This window comes from Pteropus vampyrus, unplaced genomic scaffold, assembly GCF_000151845.1.
Source record: "Pteropus vampyrus isolate Shadow unplaced genomic scaffold, Pvam_2.0 Scaffold234, whole genome shotgun sequence".
NCBI lineage: Eukaryota > Metazoa > Chordata > Mammalia > Chiroptera > Pteropodidae > Pteropus > Pteropus vampyrus.
In genome coordinates this window covers 360184-383377 of record NW_011889015.1, presented here as the reverse complement: position 1 = coordinate 383377, position 23194 = coordinate 360184, and the positions used below count along the sequence as shown (strand labels likewise).

Here is a 23194-nt window from a genome sequence, read left to right as displayed (position 1 = left end):
AGGAGGAGGAGGAGGAGGAGGAGGAGGAGGAGAAGGTGGTGGGAGGAGGAAAGAAGCATGAACTTAAAGTGATATTTCCCGTGATTGTTTTGTGACTAACAATGAATCAGTCTACTAACAATGTATCAGTCTACGTTAGTAATGGAAACATAATAAGGAATGACATGAAAGTTAACATTTTTGAGGGCTTACTATGTGCCAGACACTATTTTAATTCTTTTACATATATTGTCACAACAATTTTATGAGATGGAAACTATGGCACCCACATTTTGCAAGATAAGAAAAAGGAAGTTTAGAGAGGTAAAGTATCAAGATCACACAGCTAGTAAATAGCAGATCTGGGGTTTAAACTCAAGCAGTATGAATCCAGAGACTTCCTTCTTAACTTTCAAACTTTAATCCCTCTGAATAAAAGTAAAGGAATATTATTTATTAGACACTATTTAAATCTATACAACCTGTTTCATAAAATAACGTTACAAAATAAAATGATGCTCTCATTATATAACAATTTAAATAGTTTTGCTTCCAAAGATTACTGTTGTGTTTTAAGGAGAATAAAGAGAATTTTTTAATTCACTAAGCTTGGACAGTTAGTCTATAAAACATTCAGAATTTGGTGACTGTAATGATCTTAATGAGTATTTTTTTCTTCCAAGGGTTTAACATTTTTACCAGAAAGGAAGATGAAATTTTCTTTAAGTAGTCTAACAATGACAAAGAACTCTCTTAGATTTTTCTGGTTTTTCTACTTTATTCTATTTAACTCACAAATTTCCTTTGTTTCCCCTTAAATGAATAAACCATAAATTCAATCTTTTTTCTAATTGGCTCACAAGCACCACCTAGTGAAGAAATGGAATGATTACAGAACGATTCTGACTGGTGATCACAATTTAATCTATACTGAATAAAGCCTAAATGTGCACATTTTACTTATCATTGTTCTAAAACAGAATGCAACTGTTACATGAAGTTAAGAATATTGTTTATTTCGAGTTCTGTTATTGTTTTGAATTTTTTTAAATCAGCTTGCTTTCCATTTCCGCCTCCCATTGGCCTTTCTATTACCAATGACTATGGTTTCTCAGATAGAATTTTAAGTGGCACATTTCACTATACCAATATCCCAGGGTGGTTTTTTAAGTTTGGTTTTCTATATTAGCCCAAACTCTGCTTTCTTCCCCCTCCTTTTCATTTATCATACTAAAAAAAAAAAAAAAAAATTAACATATTCACCTAATCATTTATCAAGGACAATCTCTGCCCTCAAGAGGCTCACAGTCCAGTAGATGCAGACTTTAAGGAAATAAAGTATTACAGGTGTTATGACAGAGCCTACTATAGAGTAGAATTAATTATAACTAGAAGGGTTGGAAAGAGTTGGTTACATTTTGCAATTTCATCAGAGGGCAAGGAGTACATCTTTTTCTACGGTAGGAGCTCTCCTAGTCAACCTTCATTCAACCAACTCACCACATTAACTGACGCTCTCCATTACAGCTATAAAATATACTGACTCATGCCCTCTGCACAATAAATACTTAGGACTAGAAGGTTACCCTAAAACACTCATGAACTTCTGTTCCTACTAGCTGAGTAGAATGCTTAACAAGAGGCAATTGGGTTTTGTTCCTAACTACATTTATGCCAGTTTTAGCTGTAGTTACACAATATTAATCACACAATTTAAGTAAATACTGTATCGATAGATCAAACATGTTCAAAATTCATGTCAAATTATGTGAGAGTGAAACATGTACAAAGGACTGGAGAGGACTTATACAAACCTGGAAGGACGCTGATTCAGATCGGTTTGAAGATGTTTTTAGATTCTTGCTCTAATTTTTTTAAAACCTGGAAATCTTAGCTGATGCTTATGGGTATGTTTTATGCAAGAAAGACAATGCACAGCATTCCTCAAATTTCAGACTTTAAGAGGAAGTAAACAAAAGATGATAAAAGAATGCATTATCTAGAACAGTATTTAAAAGTGGCATAGAGGTAAAAGAATGGTGCCAACGAAAGCAAAGGTACAAAATGAGCTCAAGATTGTGGGAGAAAATAACAATAAGCTGGGCTCTGTAAATTGTATTTAGAGAATAATAAGAGCATAAAAGGTACAAGTCTATGGTAAACATCGCCATAATAACAAGGATTAGAAAGTTGATTTCCTTAAGTCCTGTTTTTTTTTTTCCTTCTTGTTCCAGTGAATCTTAGCTGCAAAGGGTAGAAGAGAGGACTTAATAAAGAACTTTCTAACACCTCTAAAATGTGTCCAAATGAGATTATTTCCAAGTATATATTATTTCCAAGTATATCTCCAGAACATGCCTTGAGATTGCTGAATCTGTTGTCAGTCATCTTTGAAGAATCAAGACCAGCAGAAAACGTGCTGAGATTGATAGTGGGCAAATACATTCCTGACCTTCCAAAAATGGCAAGAAGTAGATATTGTAAATGGTGGACTAGAAATATACTGATCATCCTCAACTACATTCTGATCCAACTATTAAAATGTGAAGCTACAATCATTTAAAAAGGGAAGAGTGTTGAGTGTGAATTATAATTAGTTCATAAGAAACAAGTCCTACCAAAACTAAGTCATTTGTTTTTATATGTTTATGTAGTCAGTTTCTTCTTTCTTTGTATTTTCAGAAGACATTTGACAAAGCTTGTAAAGACATCCCTCTGAGCAAAAAATGAAGAAATGTGAAAAATAGATTCATTGCTGTTTGTACCTAAATTGTCCTGATTAGCAGATCAAAGTCAGCCTTAGAGAATAGTCTGTGGCATGTATTGTATTGTCCAGTTTCATCCTAAGCCCTACAAAACAAGGTTGTTATTTTGTCCTCATGAATTCAATGAAAAAATGATGCCATATTTGCAGGTGGCAGTTAGAAGGACTGGTCAACCCATTGAATGGCTGACTCAAGATCTTGATCCCAAAAGATAGAACATGGTCCCAAATGAGTCAAGGTTAAAAAAAAAAAAAAACTAAAGAATGCAAATGGAACAGAAATTAATTATTAGCATGTGTGAAAAAGAGTTAAGAGTCTTAGTTAAATCCAATATTTTAAAAAATAGTATCAAAAAGGAAATGTACTCATAGACTATTAATTACAGTAGTAGTACCCTAGAGAGGACACATTTTATAGTGGCTGGTCAGTGGTGTCAAATGTTACAGAGATGTCCAAGAAAATGAGTTCTGAGATTTATATCTGGTGATAAGGAGGCCACTGTTGACTTTCAAGAGGATGGCTTCAGCTACACAATTAGGATAGGATCCAACAACAACAGTTTTTGAGGAATATAGAGAGTGTGAGCAGAAATAAACTACCCATTTGAGAGCTTTGATTGGTAAAGGAAAGAAAATAGCTTTTTAGTAGAGATGATAAACTAATATTGAATTAATGTTAATTTCTTTTGTTTTAAAAAACTGATAATTTTATGCAATTGAGAGCAAAAATGAAACTATAATTAAAAACTCAAGAGCTGTATTTTAGTGCCTTGGATTATTATCCAATTTCAGCTGTGTTCTGCCTCTAATAATCAATAAGTTTTTGTGTTTTATTTTACTTTTACATTTATTATATAAATTAGCATATTAGAAAGACTGTCTCTGGGTTAATACAGAGAAAGTAGAATATAGTTTAACAGAATTATTGGGCTAGGAAAAAGGAGAGAGGAGTCTAAAACTGAGCAACTGCAGACGGAAAGACAATTTTCTGCAAAAACTCGATCAGCTCTAATATAAAGAAGCAAACTCTGCAGGGAACATGGACCAGCATGGGACAAAGAAGGTCAGAAGATGATGAAGAGCCCAGATAATAACAAAGAGAAGGACCAGAAATAAAGGCAGGATGAAGACACTGCCCAAACCAGACTGGACTACAGGCTTCATAACTATCTAGGAGAGGAGGAATGGTAGTCAACACCAGAACCATCTGCGATTTTGTAGTTGAATGATTTGTAGCTCATTGTGTGGATCTGAATGCTTAAGTACATAATAAGGTCTACAGCTACACCATTGAAAAAGAAACAAAGAAAGAAAAGGAAAACTCAAGACCAGCCTGTACTTAAAAATGAGTAATTTGTCCTAGGAGTGAAGCACATGATCTCTATGGCACCACACCAAAATGACAGATTCTGTATTTCTAAAAGGTGAAGAAATCTTTCGGAAAAACTAACTCTGCCAAACACATGCATGAAGTTAAGCAAATGTCAAATTTGTACATTAAGCTGTACTTCTTTGCTTCTTTGTTTAGCAACCTGAAGAGTTTACAAATTACAAGTAGTTCCCAACTACCAAGAAGTTGTTTTCAAAAAGTTAGTGGCAAATCATTTCTGTGACAGCATAGTATTGTGGTTCAGAGTGGAGCCAGTCCACCCAGGTTCAAATCCTGACTCCACCACCTACTTATTCATTGGACTCTGACTTCCACAACTATAAAATAGGATACCTATTGAAAGTATTGTTCCGTTGTGATTAATAAGTTATTATATTGAAAGTTTTTAGAATCATGCCTGACTTATAGATAGGATTCAACAAATGTTCACTATTATTATAATTAATGCACATACAAGAGCAGGAACACAGTAAGTAGTTTCTAGAACAGGAAAATCAGGGAGACTGTAGTTATGGGAAAGGACAAGAGAGAAATGTGTCACTAGGGATTAAATAAGTGTCCATACCATTCCATATAAATGAAAGGAAACCTCTCTCTAGGTTATATCTCCCAAAGCAAGTAGCAAAACACATTTTTAAACTTTTGTGACCATAGAACCCATTTTTCTCTTATCTGCCATTAGCACCACATTTTGGGAAATGCTTCTCCAGGTCAATTACTTCCCACATATTTTAAATTGAAGAACAAATAGTAGTTATCCCTAAGGAAACAAAAGTAGCGGCTTTGACTCATAACCTTCAGAGAATTATAAAATTGCTATTCATAATTTGAATATTGATTAAAATATGATTGCTATGCTTGCTCAACCCATTCAAAGTTAGAATAGCAATGTTAAAATAAAACAAATATCCAACACATCCTTTTCTCTGCTCATTTTAGTAAACCCACTATAAATAATTTTTCTATTTAAGTTATTATGGATGTTAATAAAGATAAATCTGAGAATCGTAATGTTTATTAAAGTATTATAGTATTATAGGTCTTTCTTAATAAATCCAAAATTGTTTAATTATAAAGAAAGGGAAGCTTTTAACTATTATTGAATGAAAAAACAGGAATAATATTTATGGCAGCCCAGTGATATTTTGGCAATGCATGCTAGTACTCATGTTAGCTCTTACTAGTTTTCTTGCTTCTGGGAATGTTTGTCTCCATGGGTTCAAATGCATCAGGCTTTCTAAGGGAGCCCACATTGCTTTAATAAGTCTTAGTTTCAGCATAGCTTCCTTAGCTTTAATTTCCCTTCTTTAAATGTCTCATAGAGCTTTTAGAATGCCATGTACCTGTCTTCTTGCCCACAATAGTAATAAAACACGTAGCCCAGGCACAAAACTTTCTGACGTAAGAAAGCAAGTGAGAATTTAATTGTTCAGAATCTCAGTTCATTTATTCATTCATTTAGTATTAAGCACATTCCATGAGTCAGAGTATACACTAAGTATTTAGAATACTATAATGAACAAAAATAGACAAGATCTCTATCCCAATGTTGCTTATAGTCCCGGGGGTTATAAATGATTATATATAAAAATAGGTTGAAATGAAGTTGCTTTAAAGAAGAGATATTTGGTTCTATGAGCACCTGTAATAGAAGATTGACTTAATCAGGGTGTCTGGGGAAACTTCAAGAAAGTATTAATGAAGTCAAGAGCTGAAAGAACAGCAGTAGTAAATTAGATGATAAAATAGGGGGAAAGCCTAGCAAGTAAACACATGGGCAAGGGCCTCTGACAAGCAAGGGCCTGGTACCCATCCCAGTCAGTTAGCCATTTTCTTGGAGAGCAAACAAACTAATCCTGGCTTACTGGTGAGTGACCAAAAATAAATGTGTCCAGGGATAGTTGCATGTTCATTCTTGAAGATGGAAATTCTTAGCTTTTGGGGGAGGTGTGGGGGAGATTATTATTTAAATAATGCTGAAGTTTCAGTTAGTAAGACAGGCTGATATGGAAGATATTCTAGAGTAAGCAGGGTTTCCAGTGTCTCCCAACTCATGTTGCCTAGAAGAATGACCATCCATGCTTCCATGGGAAAAGGGTAAGTGGAGACAATGGGAAGAATAAGGACTCTAAGAAAGGGGTAAAAAGAGAAATAGTCAGAACTAAATTATACCTAGTAGTTTAAAAAAAAAAGTTTGTTATTAATACTCTGTCATAGCTTGTTTCAGTCTTCCATTGCTGTGTAACAACCCATCCCTAAACAATAGGTTATTTCTCAGAATTCTGTTAGTTAGAAATTTTGGAAAGGTTAAGCTGGTGGTTCTCCTACTGCACAAATGTTGCTCGCGTAGCTGCCTTTAGCTGGTAGGTCCAAGACAAGCTCTAATCTAACAAGACTCTCCCCAGATTGCCTCTCATGATTCAGACCAAGTTTCTTTGTAGCATGACAACAGACTCCCAAGGCGGATTTTTTCAAAAGGGCTTGGCACAAGCATTAATCAAGCCTCAGGCTGCATGTCACATGCTAACACCCCACTGGACAAAGCAAATCACATGATCAAGCCCAGAGTCAAAGATGGATTGAGTCACGTATGCAAATACAAGTACTCTTGGAATTTCTAAAAATTGTGTAAGTCTTTCTCTGTATGTGTTCATATACTATTGCCAAATCATCATTAAAAATATCTAGCCTCCTTTTATCATATCTGCACACATCCTCCACACACACACCCCACTCCCTGCCACAAAGAAGCTAAATTTTACAAGTGTTTTCAAGTTCCTCATGTCGTTAAATTGTGCTCTTAAGATAAAGCAATCATTTATATAAGAATCACCAACTGAATTCATCATTCGATTCATTTGTAAAAGGTGGTGAAATGTGAGTCACCGAATTTTACAATTTGATAGGAGAAATTATTAAGACATTTAATAATTTGAAATTATTAAGACATTTGAGCACCTGTGATTTCAATGACATGCCATCCCAATTCCTTAAGGCCACTAATAACCACAAATCGGCTATGTTAGAATTCATGATGTGTTATAAGAGAGTTGTTACCAGCTACAGTGCAATCAAGGAAGCAGAACCACTACAAGTGATAGAGAAAAAGACTTACTAGGAATTCAACTTTACACAGGGGTGGATGCTGCAATGAAGGCTATGAAAGGCTATGGGCTATGTTTCTGGTGGTGGGTGTGAAGTGATTATAGGTGTGCAGGGCTGACAACTGGACATGAAGTAGCGGAGAGCGAAGACAAACTGCAACCTTTGTCTCTCACACTGAACCACACAGGTAATCTACAGAGGCTGGTGTCTTTCACCGCGAAGCTGCACATGTGCCTTGCCCAGATGTCAAGATGCTGAAAAGAGATCCAGCAGGAGCAAGAGGAGCTGGGGTCCCAGCTAGAGTCTCAGCTAGTGTGCAGGGCAATAAGTGGCCCTGGAGACCAGTCACAGTGTGCACAAAGATTCAGCAGTGCCTGAGACTCCGAACAAACCCTCAGAGTGAAATGGCTGCCGCTTCATTTCATCTTCCAAATCTCACTCAATTTCTCTTAGGGCTAACTGAAAATCAGACAAGGAAGGAAATTCTGAGAAACACACTTCCATTTTAGCTTAAGATGACACAAACTACAATAACTATGCTCATCACCCATCAAAAACAGGGTTGCTTCTGACCTAACAGACTGATCTTCTGAGATCATCCCAGAAGATAGAGAAACTACTACTACTGGATTGCTGCTGCCCAGTTTCAATTGCCTCAATATTTTCTTGGAAACTTGAGCCTTCCATAATGCAAAGAACAGAGTTCCTCCTTCACTCATGCTCTGACAAAAATGAGGTAAGGAAAATACTAGAAACGGGGTTTTGTTTATCTTTTTGTTTTGTTTTGTTGTTTTGTTTGTTTGTTTTTGTTTGGCTTTTGCTTGAGAGCAGCATAGGGAAAGGAAGATTAGTCAGTACTAAAATCGACAAATGACTATTGAGAGGCATTTCAAAAAATGTGACTATTTCAAGAGTCATGACCCCAAGCCTGCTCTTCACAATCACATAAAAATGGTAGTACCATAGCAAAATAATTTTATTTAAAACATTAATAACTGTTAATTAAAAATCAATACTGTTACATATTTGAAGAGAATTGCTTCCTTTGCAATTTCTTGATTCAGTAAATTTTCACATGCTTTCTCCTCCATTTAAATGCCTGTTTCTTCCTTGTCTTATTAACCATCTCTCATTCATCTTCCAGAGCCCTTCTCAGCAAAAGCTCCCTAGAATTTCTCACTCTTACCCCATGCAACAATAACCAATCTCTTCTATGAGCTACCTCCACAATTTGCAAATCATTTGATTTTTTTACTTATATCACATTATAATTTTATTGTCTTTATATGCATTCCATATTACACTGCAAGGGATCATGTCACATATATCTGTTACCTGGCACAACACGTGACTGGTAATTAATTAATAATAAATGGTTGGGCTTGTCATTGCCATTTGATCACATATTTTATAGATGAGAGAGCAAACCATGTCAATGGTGGAGGGAACAGAATTTAAAATATTTCAAATAGAAGCAATTTCTTAAATCACGTTATAATTTAGAAAATGCCACTTACTGCTACCATTAGCCATTTTTATGGCTTCTTCTATTTTGATTTGCAACTCCTCACTCCATGTCCCTTCCAAAAATCTCATGCTAGTGGTCTCTGATTTGCCGCCCCTTTAACATCCCTTACCTCCATTTGAAATTTTTAAAAAATTACCATCATTCGCATTTCACCCATCTCATGAGTGCTCCTTTGGTCCTTCTCTTTCCAGAGGCTTTCCCTCAACACATTGTGGGAAGCGAGGGTTCCCCCAAACTCAGCAGTGGCCACCTCACTCTTTTCCTCTTGACAAGGCCCTCTCATCCCATAGGCTCATTCATTGGTAGTACCTATTATGCTAAGCTCTACCTTATTGCCCCATGTTCTCCCTTGTGTTTATGTAATGGCATATTAAATCATGACTGTTTTAAACTTGTTTTAAACTGTTTAAAATATTAAATCATGACTGTTTTAAACTTGTTTTCTTATTTCATTTTGCTCAACTTTCTTTCTTTCTTTGGGGAAAACAAATATTATTCCAGAGGAGCAAAAAAGCTTATGCATAACCATGACATTTATTGAAATGACCAGCCACTTGTAATTTAAAAAAGAAATATAATTAATTGGCAGAAGTTATGGTTCTTGTTCCATAGGCCACAGGGCAATTATGGGAAGATTGTAATGTTTCTGTATTCCAATTTCTCCAGTGAAAATTACTATTAATAACATACAGAAATCACTATTTTAAAAAAATTGCATTAGTACAAAAAAATTAGATGGGCAGCAAATACTAACTTGTGTTCTTATAAAGACAATAATTATCAAAAGAGTTGTGTTTTGACCTTTCTGTCTTTGTTTCAGATGTGTTCCAACTATGAATGAGTGGTTCTTTTCAATTTTTGGCTATAGATTTAATACCAAAGCACTACTGATACACTAGTAGAAACTAAATGATAGAGCATTTTATATTCCTCACAGGATAGAGGGACCTTCCCCAGAACAACTCAATGTCCCACTAAATTTTTAAAAATACAGATATCTTATGCAATTCAGTCTCAGGAGAATAATTAAATGACTTCTTAAAATGCCTTTGCTTGAAGCATCAAGTCCATTTGGATCAAGTCCATTTCAAAACAGTTAAATAATAGAGCACCTACTACATTCTTTGTAAAAATAACATTAATATTCCATTTTCACACAAAAGCTTTAAAAAGTTTCTCTGCAAATATAAATTGTGGTAATAGGATTAATTTGTCCAAATATGTTGAGATTATCATACCCTCCGCCTTGTGAATTTCTTCCTTCCTATTCCATATTGTTTTAAACATTTTAACTTTTTAAAATTTCACTTAGACCAAAGAAGAATTAGAGAACGTCAACGTGCAAAGATATTAATAACTAAGATGAGATAGGACGATGTACATCTCAGAGGACGCCAGACTGGACACATGAAGACCAAGGACCTGACCCACTCCAAACCTTGATGCTGTGTCATTCACTTTGTTCTCCACCCCTTTGCTTCTGAGTGAAGATGTGTTCCCAGGAGTAGGAGGAGGAGAAGGAAACACCTTTAATTAAGGTCATCTCCAACACCATAAAAAAATGGGAGCTTGAGAGAAGAGTTAAGTTCAGTTACAGAAAATAAAGTCATATTTTGGCACATCTGAGTTTGTGGCCTGGGACATGAAAGTTCACAGCAAAAAGCTTTGGCCTGACTGGCTGTCAGGTGGGAAGGTGTCAGATGTCAAAGCAGGTATGGAGGTTGAGCTGGTATAGTCCTGGAAAGCAAAACCCAGAAGGATAGAAGATCTGCTGCAAAGCCTCCTCTTCCTGCTCCTAAGTAGAAGGCATCCTCAGGATTTAGGCTTTTGTGTATGAGACAAAAATGGCAGCAGGTGCTTAAAGAGAGAATGGTAGAAGGACAAACCATGACTGGACAAACACAGCTTTTGTAGTGTTATATACAAACAGCAGGCTCTTGTTTCCTCTATGATGGTGTTAACTTTTCTGTAGTCTGTAAGTAGTTGGCATCTTCTTGCTAAAATTTTAACTGGGTTAAAAATATGTATATTTAATTAGTTTAGTGTGATATGGTTCTTCCCTTTCATAAATGGCATCCTTTTTTTTAGCTATATCTAATAGACATCAACTAAGTGGTTCAGTGGACCTTGCTTTCAGCCAGATCTGAGTTTGTTCCACTCTGCCACTTTCTAATATGGGAGGCACTGAAAATCCACAGGATGCATGGAAAAAATGTTATTTAGCACAAAATGAGTCCTCATTAACTAGTAGCTACTCTTACTATTACCCACTCATTGAGCTACTAAAATGAGGGCAGAGTCTTTCCATCTAGAACTTTTAAAAAGCTAAGATAAACTTGCAGATAATGAGTACTGAATGTGGAGTCAATGTGGAACACACATAATACAGTCTCCTCCCTCTTCCCTGCACAGGAATATATTTATTAAAATGCCTATATGCTTATTTTATCAAAAGGTGATACACTCTGAAGTAACACCTTCATAGTGATGCCATTATAGAACTACTCATCTTGGGCTCATCACTAAAATCCACTCTTTGGTGCTCCTTGTACAGACAGTATTCAGGATAATGTATTATAGCAAGGACCAAAGCTAGCACAGGTACTCTGAAATTCTTACGTGTACAGAATCTTAATAATATTTTCTGTTACAGTCTTTGAATGTTCTATTAGTCTCATTTACAGTAATGATTCTAATCTCTATATGACCACATTTCTAAGTTACTATAATTATACCCAACACTAATGAAGCAGTTATCCCCAATCAGACATAAGGGTGTGGATCTGAAGTATGTCTAAACTTCTGTGCTGATTTAGATCCCAATGGTACAAAACCACAGAGCTAGCTATAATTTACAAGAACAAAATTTTCCATGAATCAGTAAAGCCCTGAATGCTTTAAAAGGCCTTTAATAGGAGTTAACTTCTGAAGCATAGTGTTCCTGTAAACTCAGAGAGTATAGTAGCTCCCCATATCTGCGAGAGAGATGTTCCAAGACCCCCCAGTAGATGCCTGAAACCATGTATAGCACCAAATCTCATACATACGGTTTTTTCCTATACATACATCTTCTTACTAAAAAGAAGCACTTTACGGCTTCTCTTTGGCATATTCGAATTGCTGGCATCACTACTCTTGGACTTTGGGGTGGGCTATTAAGTAAAATAAAGGTTACTTGAACACAATGTCAATCTGATAACCAAGACGGCTACTCAGTAACTGACCGTCAGGGAGCTTATACAGCATGGAGACGCTGGACAAAGGGGTGACTCACATCCTGGATGGGACAGAGTAGGACTCACAAGAATCCATCACGCTACTCAGAACAGTACACAATTTAAGACTCATAAATTATTTGTTTCTGGAATTTTCCATTTAATATTTTCAGACCACAATTGACCATTGGTAACTGAATCCATGGAAAGCAAAACTGAGGATAAGGGGGGACTACTATAGCGACAAAACATTCTAAAGATAAAACCGTGACATTCTGTTTCATCCTTCTGGGGAAGAAATCATCTCCTTCCTGACATAAAAAGGCGTTACTTCGTCACATTCTCTCCCACTTCTCAGGAGAGTTTTAGATGTGACCTTTCAGTTCTAAGCCAGTGATGATGCTGTGTGTGTACCAGGCGACTAGAATCAAAAGATCTAAATAGAATTAGCTAGGCACAAGATCCTGCTGTATTAGTTTAAGCGCTGTACTCTCGTGAAAATGTACTCCCTAACTGGGTGGGGGTGGAGACAAGGCTGGCTGATAGCAACTCATAGAAAATCGTAGAAAAATCAGAGAAAATCGGTTCCAGAAAAAGACTGGTTTAGATAAAAGTTCGCTGGCTAAATCTGGTTCTGCAACTTATTGTAGAAGTTTCCAAGTCATGCTTTTTCTGTAGTAAACCAAAAACAAAGTAGGAGGACGGGGAAAAAATGGCCTTATTTCAATTTCTAAATGGTCCATTTTCATGGGATTTTCCTATTGTCTACATCATATCATATTGCTGCAGTGTTTTTCATCTTCCCAAATGCACCAGGAGGGAGGATGAGAAAAATTTTACTAGATCTTCATATTTGACCTTTACAGGGGGGAGATAAGAGCATCTCCGGCCCCCTGCTCTGAGTTCTCATTTCCCTCTTTCCTGTCATGGGGGTGAGGAACTAACCACCACCATCCCATGTGTCACCTGCATACCCCTAATCCACATCCTCTCCTCAATTCTCCTCCAAGCCCAAGACAACCACTTCTGCTCTTCACCATTCTGTTGTTGCCATGTGTACTTCCTTCCTGAACTCAGTCACCTTAGGTGAGCTACCTACTTTTACCTTCTCCATCCAGTACTTTCACATCTTCATGATTCACAGTGACCCAAACAATGTCACCCTAGTACCTAGCTCTCCAAAGTTTTGTTCTATGGGCGATATTTGAAATATCCAGGGGCAAACTGGACTCTACATCCTTGAAGCAATCTTTCTATTCATCTTATTCTTTACAAATAGACTTTTGGAAAGAACTGGAAAGCAGAACTCAAGGTTGTAATCTTTGGCAAGAAGAGCAAATATTTTATATAGAACAAGGCAGTCATATGCTTTGACAATCAACATGACAGAGATGTAATATCTCCCTATTACTTAGGGTTCAAGCTTTTAAAGTTCTCCATAATCATAAACTGACTTTTCTCTACCTATCCACTACGATTTCCACTCTTGCCCCAAATCTACTATGATCTCACTACTTTTTCCTATCACTATCTGAATCGTTATATGTAAGAGTTTCAAATATTGGTCATTCCAATTACTGTCTCATTATCTATATCACTATTTTACTCGCATCCAAAATATTTTCATCTGGAATTACAGTATGCATCATGTTAAATGTCTATAATCACATAAATTGTGAAGAAAACAGTGCAATTCCTTAGCCCAATAAGTAACTGAGAGATAGAGTTTAAGAACAGCAATCTTGAGTGCTTCAAAATTCAAATGTTACCATTTCTACTGCTTTACTAAACCAACACTTTAAAAGTTTCACTTAAGAAAGTGGGGTTTTTTTTCTCATTAATTAACCTCTTCTTTCCTTTGAGACTCTAAAGAGCAGCTGGATTATGCATGTTGCTGCCACTGGAGTGAAGAGATTGGTTTTTGTTTTGTTTTTTTTTTTATCATTTTGACCCAATAATATTTGTTGGCAAAGACTCTCAAACACCAGCAAGAGCTATAAATTAGATATTTGAACTATTCTCCCTAGCTGTACCAAAGAGCTGTCCAACTTTCCAGTACTAAAATGCTTTAATTCATAAGACTTATGCCTTAGGGGACTAGAAAACTTGCCTCTAAGTCAGATGAACACATGGGTTTGTGAGTTATTAATTATACAAAATAAGGATATGGGATCAGATAAATTGAACTAAACCTTAAAGCTGACTGATACATAATACATCCCATATTTGCGTTGGATGAGAAAACAGCAAAATCTAAAAGTTAGGGTCATGACCTGGATGGAATCAGAAAGGCCTAGGCCCACGTTCCACATTCATTACGAAATACTTAACTGATATCCCCTGACTCAGTGAAGACCTGAAAATCTACTGCATGAAGAGATTAGTCTTCTCTATTAGTCCTTTCTACTCCAATCCCTAGGAAAAAAGAGTATATAGAATTAGATTTATATACCAGAAGACTGTCCAAAGTTAGATAGATGATGATAGATGATAGATAGATGATAGATACATAGATAAATAGATGATAGATAGATAGATAGATAGATTGATAGATTGATAGACAGATGATAGATAGACAGACAGACATATGCATAATGTGTAAAAACTTACACATTTAATAATATTCACTCTTTCCTTAGATGAGTAACTTAAACACAAACTTCCAATTTAAGACAAACAAGAGAAAATAAAGGATGGTTAATAAGGCCTAAAAGACAAATCAATATTAGCATTTCATTAAGATATGATCCTTTCGTTGGTACCAGACTGTAGGATACAATGGATTTAAAACAATTTCTTATATTTGAGTATCAAAAAGATACAATGAGCAATACAAGAATAAAAATAAGTCATATCCATCAGTTGTATGACTGATCAGAAAAGGAGAAATAATAAAATAGGATGGGTGAAAATTATTTTTGTTGATTTTAGACTTCACCATAATTAATAATACAACACTACCAACCTTTTGGAATATTAATTTAAGAAATGTTTCCAAAAAAATCCTTTAAATATCCTAACAAAGGGTAAAATAAAGGCAAACGGGGCATAAATTTTCAAATCAATTAACTGGATTAGTGAGTATCAATGAGATCATCCTAAATTTTAAAAATATACAAAAATGCTTACTACAAATGATGAAAATAAATTAATAATTCCAAGTATATTTATTTTTTGTTTAAACTGAATGCAAGAATTACCTCAAAAAAAAATCCCAGTTGCTGCTTTCCAGATATATCTACAGCTACTCTGAGAAAAGGAAAAGGGCATAAAGATACTACCTACTTTCGTGTAATAGAATTTTCATGATATGATTCAGATTTGAGGTTACTAATAACCTGAGATGCAGTAACAAATTGCATTTATCACTTAAAAATTAAAAAGGAGTCTTTTCTGCTTTAAAATGCGCGCGCGCACACACACACACACACACACACACACATACACACACACATCTTAATTTCAGGCACAGCAGAACAGAAATTGATTACCAAACCAATAGATATTGTGAGTTGTAAACTCAGTAAACATGAGTATTATAGTAAAAAATATTGCGCCAGTTATTTCTTATTTGGGTTTAGAGATAGTTTTTGTGTGTTAATAATTGCATCAAGAAACTCAGCGCCAAATTACACAGGAGACATATTCTAAGTATTCATCACACATTCAACCTATATCGAGTTTTCACACTGTAGCAAAGTCACAAAGAAAATCTATACTTTTACTGCAAAAAAGACATGCTTTTTACTAATGCTTATATAAACAAAGAGATAACTAAAAAGAAGTGCCACCATTTCTCCCAAATACGATCAATTATGTAAGACCTCAAAATATACTCTGATTGTAGGAGAAAAAAATCTTGAAAACAGTTAAGACAGATTAATTTCATCTATTTTATAGTAGCAAGTCTTCCCCAGATGTTAATAACAGGCAGAACTATTAGACTTTAGCCTTTTGTCGCCAGAGACAATTGCTACATCACTGTGCAAACATAATAAACTCATTTTATTAGGCAAATAGTTGAATTCCATTCAAGTGCACTTAGTACAGTACTACATATTATAAATTGATTGAAATTAAAGAGATCTCCAATTAGAAATGGGGTTTTAAAAAATACAACTAATACTGATTTCAAACTATATGTTTCGTTGGTATTCTAAACGAAACAAACAAAGCAAATTATTTAACTGTTTCCAGCATCTCTGGAAGATTATCTAGTCCTTTAATGTATTAAAACAGAAGTAGGAAAATACACCCCTGAAAACTAGAATCGAAAGTACAGTTTGAAAAACTGAAATCCATTCGATATGGTTGATTTTGATTATAGTTAAATGGTAAGTATCAGCTCAGGAGTTGATAAAAGTTTGAAATTAGTCATATTTGTTGAAAAAACAGTAATGCAGGTGCCTATAATGTTTACACTATGTCAGATTTTTCAGATCCACATATAGTGTAAGTCTTAAAATCCTAAAGACTTTATTTCTTAAAACATTATTGGCTTCTGAGGAGGAATTTTTTAAAATCCAAATGGATTACATCTAAAATGAGGTTGTTTTTCTCCTTTTATAAAATACTTTTGAGTTATAACACAAAAAAATATGCACAGAAAGATGGTTAGAATTTTCAATCCTTTTTTTAAATTGAGGAATCACTGATCATGAAAAATCTCCCTGTCTTTTCTTTGCATTCTTCAAAGTCTTCCTTTTCTTCCAAGAGCTTTGCTACAGATATGTATATCAGCTATACATATTGATACTTTATTTGCCTGTTCCCACAACTGAAGAGGTGGCTTTGTTAGACAACAGCTTGATCTCTTAAATTTACTTCTGGTAGGATTCTCTAACTTTTGCCTGCAGTGCATCACATGTCTTCTTTGCATCTCCTAGAAGCATGGCGGTGTTAGGTTTGTAGAAGATTGGATTGTCCACTGCAGCATAGCCAACACCCAAGGACCTCTTCATAACAATGACCTAAGAACCAGAGTAAGTGACAGAGTGTATTAACAGACCTGGCTCAGATGTGTTAGGCACATAAACATTGCCTTGTCCTAACTTTGAACAAGATATATACCACTATTAATTCTTTAGTACAGAGACTTTTAAAATACACAAGGAGTATTTTTAAATGCATATTTACATTGCATTAACTTTAATTTTTAAAATGTACCCATACTCTTATACTCATGAGAGAAAAAGTCATGTTAACAATAGTTTATGTGTGAGTGATAAGATTATAAGTGATTTTCTTCTCAGCACTTTTCTCTATAAAGACTATGTATAATATTTTCTAGTCAGAAAAATAAGCATCTTGTGAATGTGCTAAAAAGAACAGTGCAAAAGCTTCTACTACAAATCCTAACATAAATTTAGTTGAGTGGGAAAATGGTACACTTCCTATTCCATCACTTTAAGGTAAAATATATCAGAAAGTTCTAACACGAAATCCCAAGAGCAGCCTAGCTTGTCACAAGGAGAGTGCTATAACTAACATCATGCTCCTACAGAGCAAAATGGAAGGGCTAAGTCCATCTCTAATATTGATGTGGTATAGACATTTATAATTACACAGATGACAGATGTTGCTGTCCTGTTAAACATCAAGTCAGTGCTTAATGAAATGAAAAGCCTTCCTATGGTTTTCTAGGATATATCGTCTATCCAAAAATGGAAGATGTACAAATATGTCCATTCAAGCTGCAAATAGCATTAGTACAATAATGCACACTGCAAGCTCTCAAATATTAATGACCGATACAATATATTTTCATATACATGTGAACAAGTGTATGAGATATCTACTCAACCACCACAAATACTAAGTTTTAAACTCACATATTTACAATAAAGGGAAACAAAATGAGAGAAAATGTACATTATGTAATTATGGTTCTTAAAATGCAGATACGACTTAGGATCGGTAAACATACATGCCCACTGCTGGGGCAGAGAAAACTTTATAAAACTGAGTTCTTTACAATCTAGCAATTTGCTTTTTCAGAAGTAATGTGCACAGACAAAGCTTGCTTCCTTATGCCATGTTGTTATTTGGATTTCCAAATCACCTTCTTTCAAGACACCCCATAACAACATACAAATTCTCTTTCAAAAAAATTAAATGAAAAAATGTGCCCGTCGTCATGCATGAAGGCGATGATACTGACGCACTGTCCCAGAGAAAAGCCATCTGCTTCACTGGACTTGATCTGGAATTCTTCCAAACTCATTCCAAAAGCTCACAGCAATTTTTTTAGCTGTGGTTAATCTGTCCACATAATATCATCTAATTCTACTCATCAGGGCATTCATTCGGATTCTCTGGTGACCACAGAACAGACAGAAGCTACATTTAGAGAGCTGGACCCTAAACATACTCTAACTCCTGGGCTTCCTAAAAAACTTTGTCATTTCTCATCAAGTGACCAAGGAAAGTGCTGTGTGTGTATTTTAAGAGATCTTTGATTACTGGAAAGAAACGCAAGTCTGAAACATTACCTGCTTTGATTTCCAGACCTCGAGAACTGGCATGCCTGCAATAATAGAGTTGGGGTCTTCTTGAGCAGCTGAATTAACAGTGTCATTAGCTCCAATTACAAGGACCAAATCAGTGTCTACATAAGAAAAGAAAAAAGAGAAAATGTAAAACTCAAAGGAGCTACTTTCATTTCTTTTGAGGCAAATTAGAGTGACCTGACTTTATAACAACAAAAACAATAAAAGTTAATATTTATAGGACCCACGCCTGTGTCAGGCACTGTACAAAGAGCTTTATCAGAGGGGTTGAGTAACTTAGCCAATGTCACACAGCTAAAAAGCAATAGGTCCTACATCTGAACCTGAGCATCCTGACTGCAGTTCGCATTATTATGCTTTACCTCCCCACAATGGAGCTATCTAATGTGACTTTATAGTTCCTTCATTATCCCAAATGATCTTGCCAGTTACATTATTTTATAATATTTGCATTCCATTTTCAACTTCTAAAATCACCACTTAAGATGCAATTTGATATCTAAAAGAAAATGGTTTAAGCGTCTGTACTGTATTAAAACTGTTTCTATAATTCCTGGAACTGGCAGGCTTCACACATAATTTAGCAACAGTGAAATCTGAAAGGGGGCATAAAATTAAAATGGCCTAAATATCCTCTTTAAAGACTATAATATAAACCATCTTTGACTTTAACAAAAATGCCACGTGAATCTAGACATACACACAATTTCATTATTTTTCTCTAATAAACAGTATTTTTAAGTTTATGGTGGATACTTGCCAGAGGAAACTGGTTTAATTATAAACATGACCCTGGGCCAAATGTCACTAGCATTCAACATCTACCCAATGACAGCCATAAAATACAGTACCTTAGCTAATGAAGACCCAATACTTTAAGAAAACAGAAAACTACTTTACTGACCACGAACTGGTACAATTGGAAACCAGTAAACATTGCAAAAATCAGATGCTAAATTATCAAGAGAAGCAATTTTATAAATGAGGCACCTGAGTACCTGGTTCAAGGTTACAAGTCAGAACTTGGATTCTAAAGCCAGGTCTGTTCAGAGTCCCTCAGGTATACACTCCACTCCACTGCACTGCTCTCAGGATTTTCATGGTCCCTCAGCTCTCCTTATAGAAATAAAGTTACTCATGCTGCTTATATATCTGGAGCACCTTATTTAGTACTATGGTTCGCTTATTTAATTTCATGTACGTACCTACTAGGAGCGAGTTACTCTACATCTGACTAGTGGGTCTTCAGTGATTCCACAGTTTATATCTTAAGACTGGCACTGCTTTCTTCACAATAAGAATAGTTAAATTCCACCATCGCCCCCATCGCTCACCTGGGAAATCATGGTTGATCTCATCCATTTCCAACACAATATCATATGGCACCCCCGCCTCAGCCAGCAGCACATTAAGCTGACCAGGCATCCGGCCTGCAACTGGGTGGATTCCAAACCTAGACATGAAACAAATGAACAGCTGGCCTTATTTGATGGGCCAAAATGTACAGAGACCCCAATATCACCGCCAAATCTGCACACTTTGTTCTTGGCACCTCTGCTTCTTCTTAACTATCTGATCTCTACAGGCAGGAATAGACTAAGCCCAGATATATAGTCAATCTATAAATATTGAAGTTGGAGATTTAATATCTCAGTATACACAAACTATAACTCCTCTCAGAAAAATAAGTGTAATTTTAGAGCCTGACTCTTCTATATATGTTTTAAATACAATGAACTTCCAATAACACTAATATATAATATCACCTTACATTTAATAAGCATTGTGTTTTCTCATACTTTCTGATAAATCTTGAATTTTAAAAACTTATGTAAGTCAGCATGGAATTAAACATTTGCCACAAAAAATCAAGATTATTCCTTCAAAAGCTGACTCTACATTTGATTTTAATCCCTATGTTTAAAGATGGGGAAATAAAATATTGTCATGAAACTAAGCTAACAGCCTAAAATCTTAGAGTGATATGAAGCGCTACTCCATGTCACAGAAGAAATATGATAATAATACTCTGGCGTGTTTAAGAAGCAGAGTAATACACAAATCAGAGCTCCATGCTTTATTATGGCAAAAAAAAAAAAAAAAAAAAGTGAAGCATCAAGTGATTTCTTTTAGCCATAGCCATAATGGGATCTTTAAAGTCATTTAATCTGACCTCTTACCCACTTTACTTATCTTTGTTTCCTTAGCACTGGGCACAGTGCCTGGCACATAGGAAGGACTCAATAAAAAGCAAACAAATGAATGAATTAATCCAACAAAGAAATGCATTTTATAGTATCTCTTGGTGGGGAGCTATCCAATCTCAGCTTAAATACCTTGAGTGACCAGAAACTTATCTCTTCCTAAGGTCTATTCCATTACTAGACAACTCTGATATTCTAAAACATAAACACACACACTCACACACACACACACACACACACACGCACGCACGCACGCACACACGCACGCACACACTATATTAAGCCAAAGAGAGCCCTTATCTCATTGCTTTCCAAGGTATGTAGTTTGGCCATGTAGAGCCATGAGTCTACTCCCTTTTTCACATGTATGTTCCTTTCAGCTCTCCTAGGATGCCTGCTAAGCATAGCATTCTCAATTCTTTCAACTATTCAGTGACTGACAAGATGACTATACCCATTACTCTCCTAGTCTCCTGTTCCTACACGGCCAATGCCCAGCTCAAACCTCAGTCCCCCAAAGTGAATGAAATATGCTGGATATGATCTAGATGCATAAGGCACAGCCAGAAAATCACATCCTCAGATCTTTCATTGATGAAGCCTAAGTCTGAATTAGCATTCACAGTTAGCACAATGCATTGCTGTCTCAGCAAAACTTGTGCTCATTTAAGAAGTCCTGTTACTTTTCCCAGGAACTGCTGCCAAGCTAGGCCTCCCTCCCCACTCTTAACACAGGTCCTGTTAGGAACAGAAGCATAGAAACTGACCCCTCCCAAAAGCAGGCCTGAAAAGAGTTATAAGATGCCATCTATATTGCCCAGATAATTGATAAATTGTTTTCTACACTATTAAAACTGATCATGAAAAGCCTGAATTATTATGAGTCTTGCAATTGGGGGAAAAAAGACTTCAAGTGACAGGTATTCTCTTTTATCAAATTCCCCTTTATATAACCTTCTTCCTGGGATCACTTAATGTTCCTAACTAATATATGTTAAAAAAGAAAAATAGAAACTTGGGGCTAAAAGTAAACAAAACAGTTATCTCTAGGTGGTTGTACAACAAACAGATTGTCATTTTATTTCTCTTCTTTTTTTTAAATATATTTTCCAAATTTTCTATGAGAATGTATAGTTTTTATGGTAGGAAAAAAGTTAACTTCATTTAAAATAAATTAAATGTTTCATGCTTTTATATTGTGGCATAATTTCTAAATAATTTTTCATTTATTATTTCATTCTATCTCTAATCATCTTCAACAATCTCCATCAAGAATTAGCATTTAGGGCAGCCAATTCAAATCTAGTACTTAGTTAAATAAACTGGATTTTAGAGCTGAATTCCTATATAAAAGAAGAAGAAGAAGAAGAAGCAAGCAAGCAAGAATGCATATAAGAGGGGCTGCTGGAATACATTTTGACATAATAGCTAATACTGACTCTTTCGGATGTGCTATGCAATTTGCACAACCTTTTTAGTAAATAGTCCAGGATTCAAACTCACGTCCTTCTGCTTCAAGAGTCTGAACTTTTAACTATTATACAATAGTCGTTCAAGTTGAGCAATTTAAGAGATGGTTTTGTTTAGTTAACAGCTCAGGTTAACCAGTTGTGTGATGTTGGACAAGTCACTTAATGACTCTCTCTTTCAGTTTTACCATAGAGTAGTAACCAGATGTTTTTATAAGCTCACAAATGCCAAGGGCTATATAAAACTATGTAGAAAAGGTCTGAGAAATACTGATCTCTGTTCAAATGAATAAAATAAGGAGTGACAATAATTCAATTTATAGTGTGCTTTAAGAAAAATTGAGAGCCAAGAAATTTTCGATGATGCTATAAATTATAAAATTTTTTAAAAATTAAATTTTTGCATGGATAAATAGACACAGGAAGGAAAAAAAGATCTTTTACTACAACAATGTACAACATTGACCAGCACCTATTAAGTGCTGAGGATGTAGAATCTGAAAAAACTACTAGGAGTGGGAGGTAAGAATGAACAATATAGAATGAACTATTAATAATCTAAGATTCTTTTTAAAGGAATTCATCCTCTCTTTCCTCAGTGGACTATCTGTAGTTTTATTTTAGTGAGAATAACATTAAGAGCAGTCATAGTTTGCTCCAGACAGCGATCACCCAATCTCACCATCTCATAGGTTTTAAGTCCCTCAACTACAAATTCACCTATCTTTTTTGTGAATGTAATAGTTCAACACTTAAGTAAAAACTTTAAAATATTCCCTAAAAACAAGATTGCTTTTTTTTAAACTAGATATTGCTATCCTAATGTCATCCTCTGTACCATACCAGAGTTTTCAACCACTCCTGAATACAAAAGAAATGAGGCAAAATACGAACAATTTATGTTCACACTTTTCGTGTAGCTATATTCAGCACTACTGCAGCTGTTTTTAAACTGCCTAAGAGAAAACATTTCCAAAATGTTACACAGATTCTTCGGTTGAAATATCTAATTTAAAAAATTAATGTTTTTA

The 23194-nt window shown here is 35.3% G+C and overlaps 1 protein-coding gene across 2 annotated transcripts in view; it reads right to left on the bottom strand.

Annotated features, from left to right (window-relative positions):
• Window positions 1-15959: 15959 nt before the first annotated feature.
• NNT (nicotinamide nucleotide transhydrogenase) overlaps window positions 15960-23194 on the bottom strand; it is an 82833-nt gene continuing 75598 nt past the window's right edge. For both annotated transcript variants that reach the window (XM_011373883.2, XM_011373882.2), the window contains exons 20-22: window positions 19825-19943; window positions 18473-18588; window positions 15960-16951 (exon numbers count right to left, since the gene is read on the bottom strand). In XM_011373883.2, coding sequence (XP_011372185.1) covers window positions 16802-16951; window positions 18473-18588; window positions 19825-19943 — 385 coding nt within the window. In that variant the 3' untranslated portion in view covers window positions 15960-16801. The remainder of the gene's footprint in view (window positions 16952-18472; window positions 18589-19824; window positions 19944-23194) is intronic.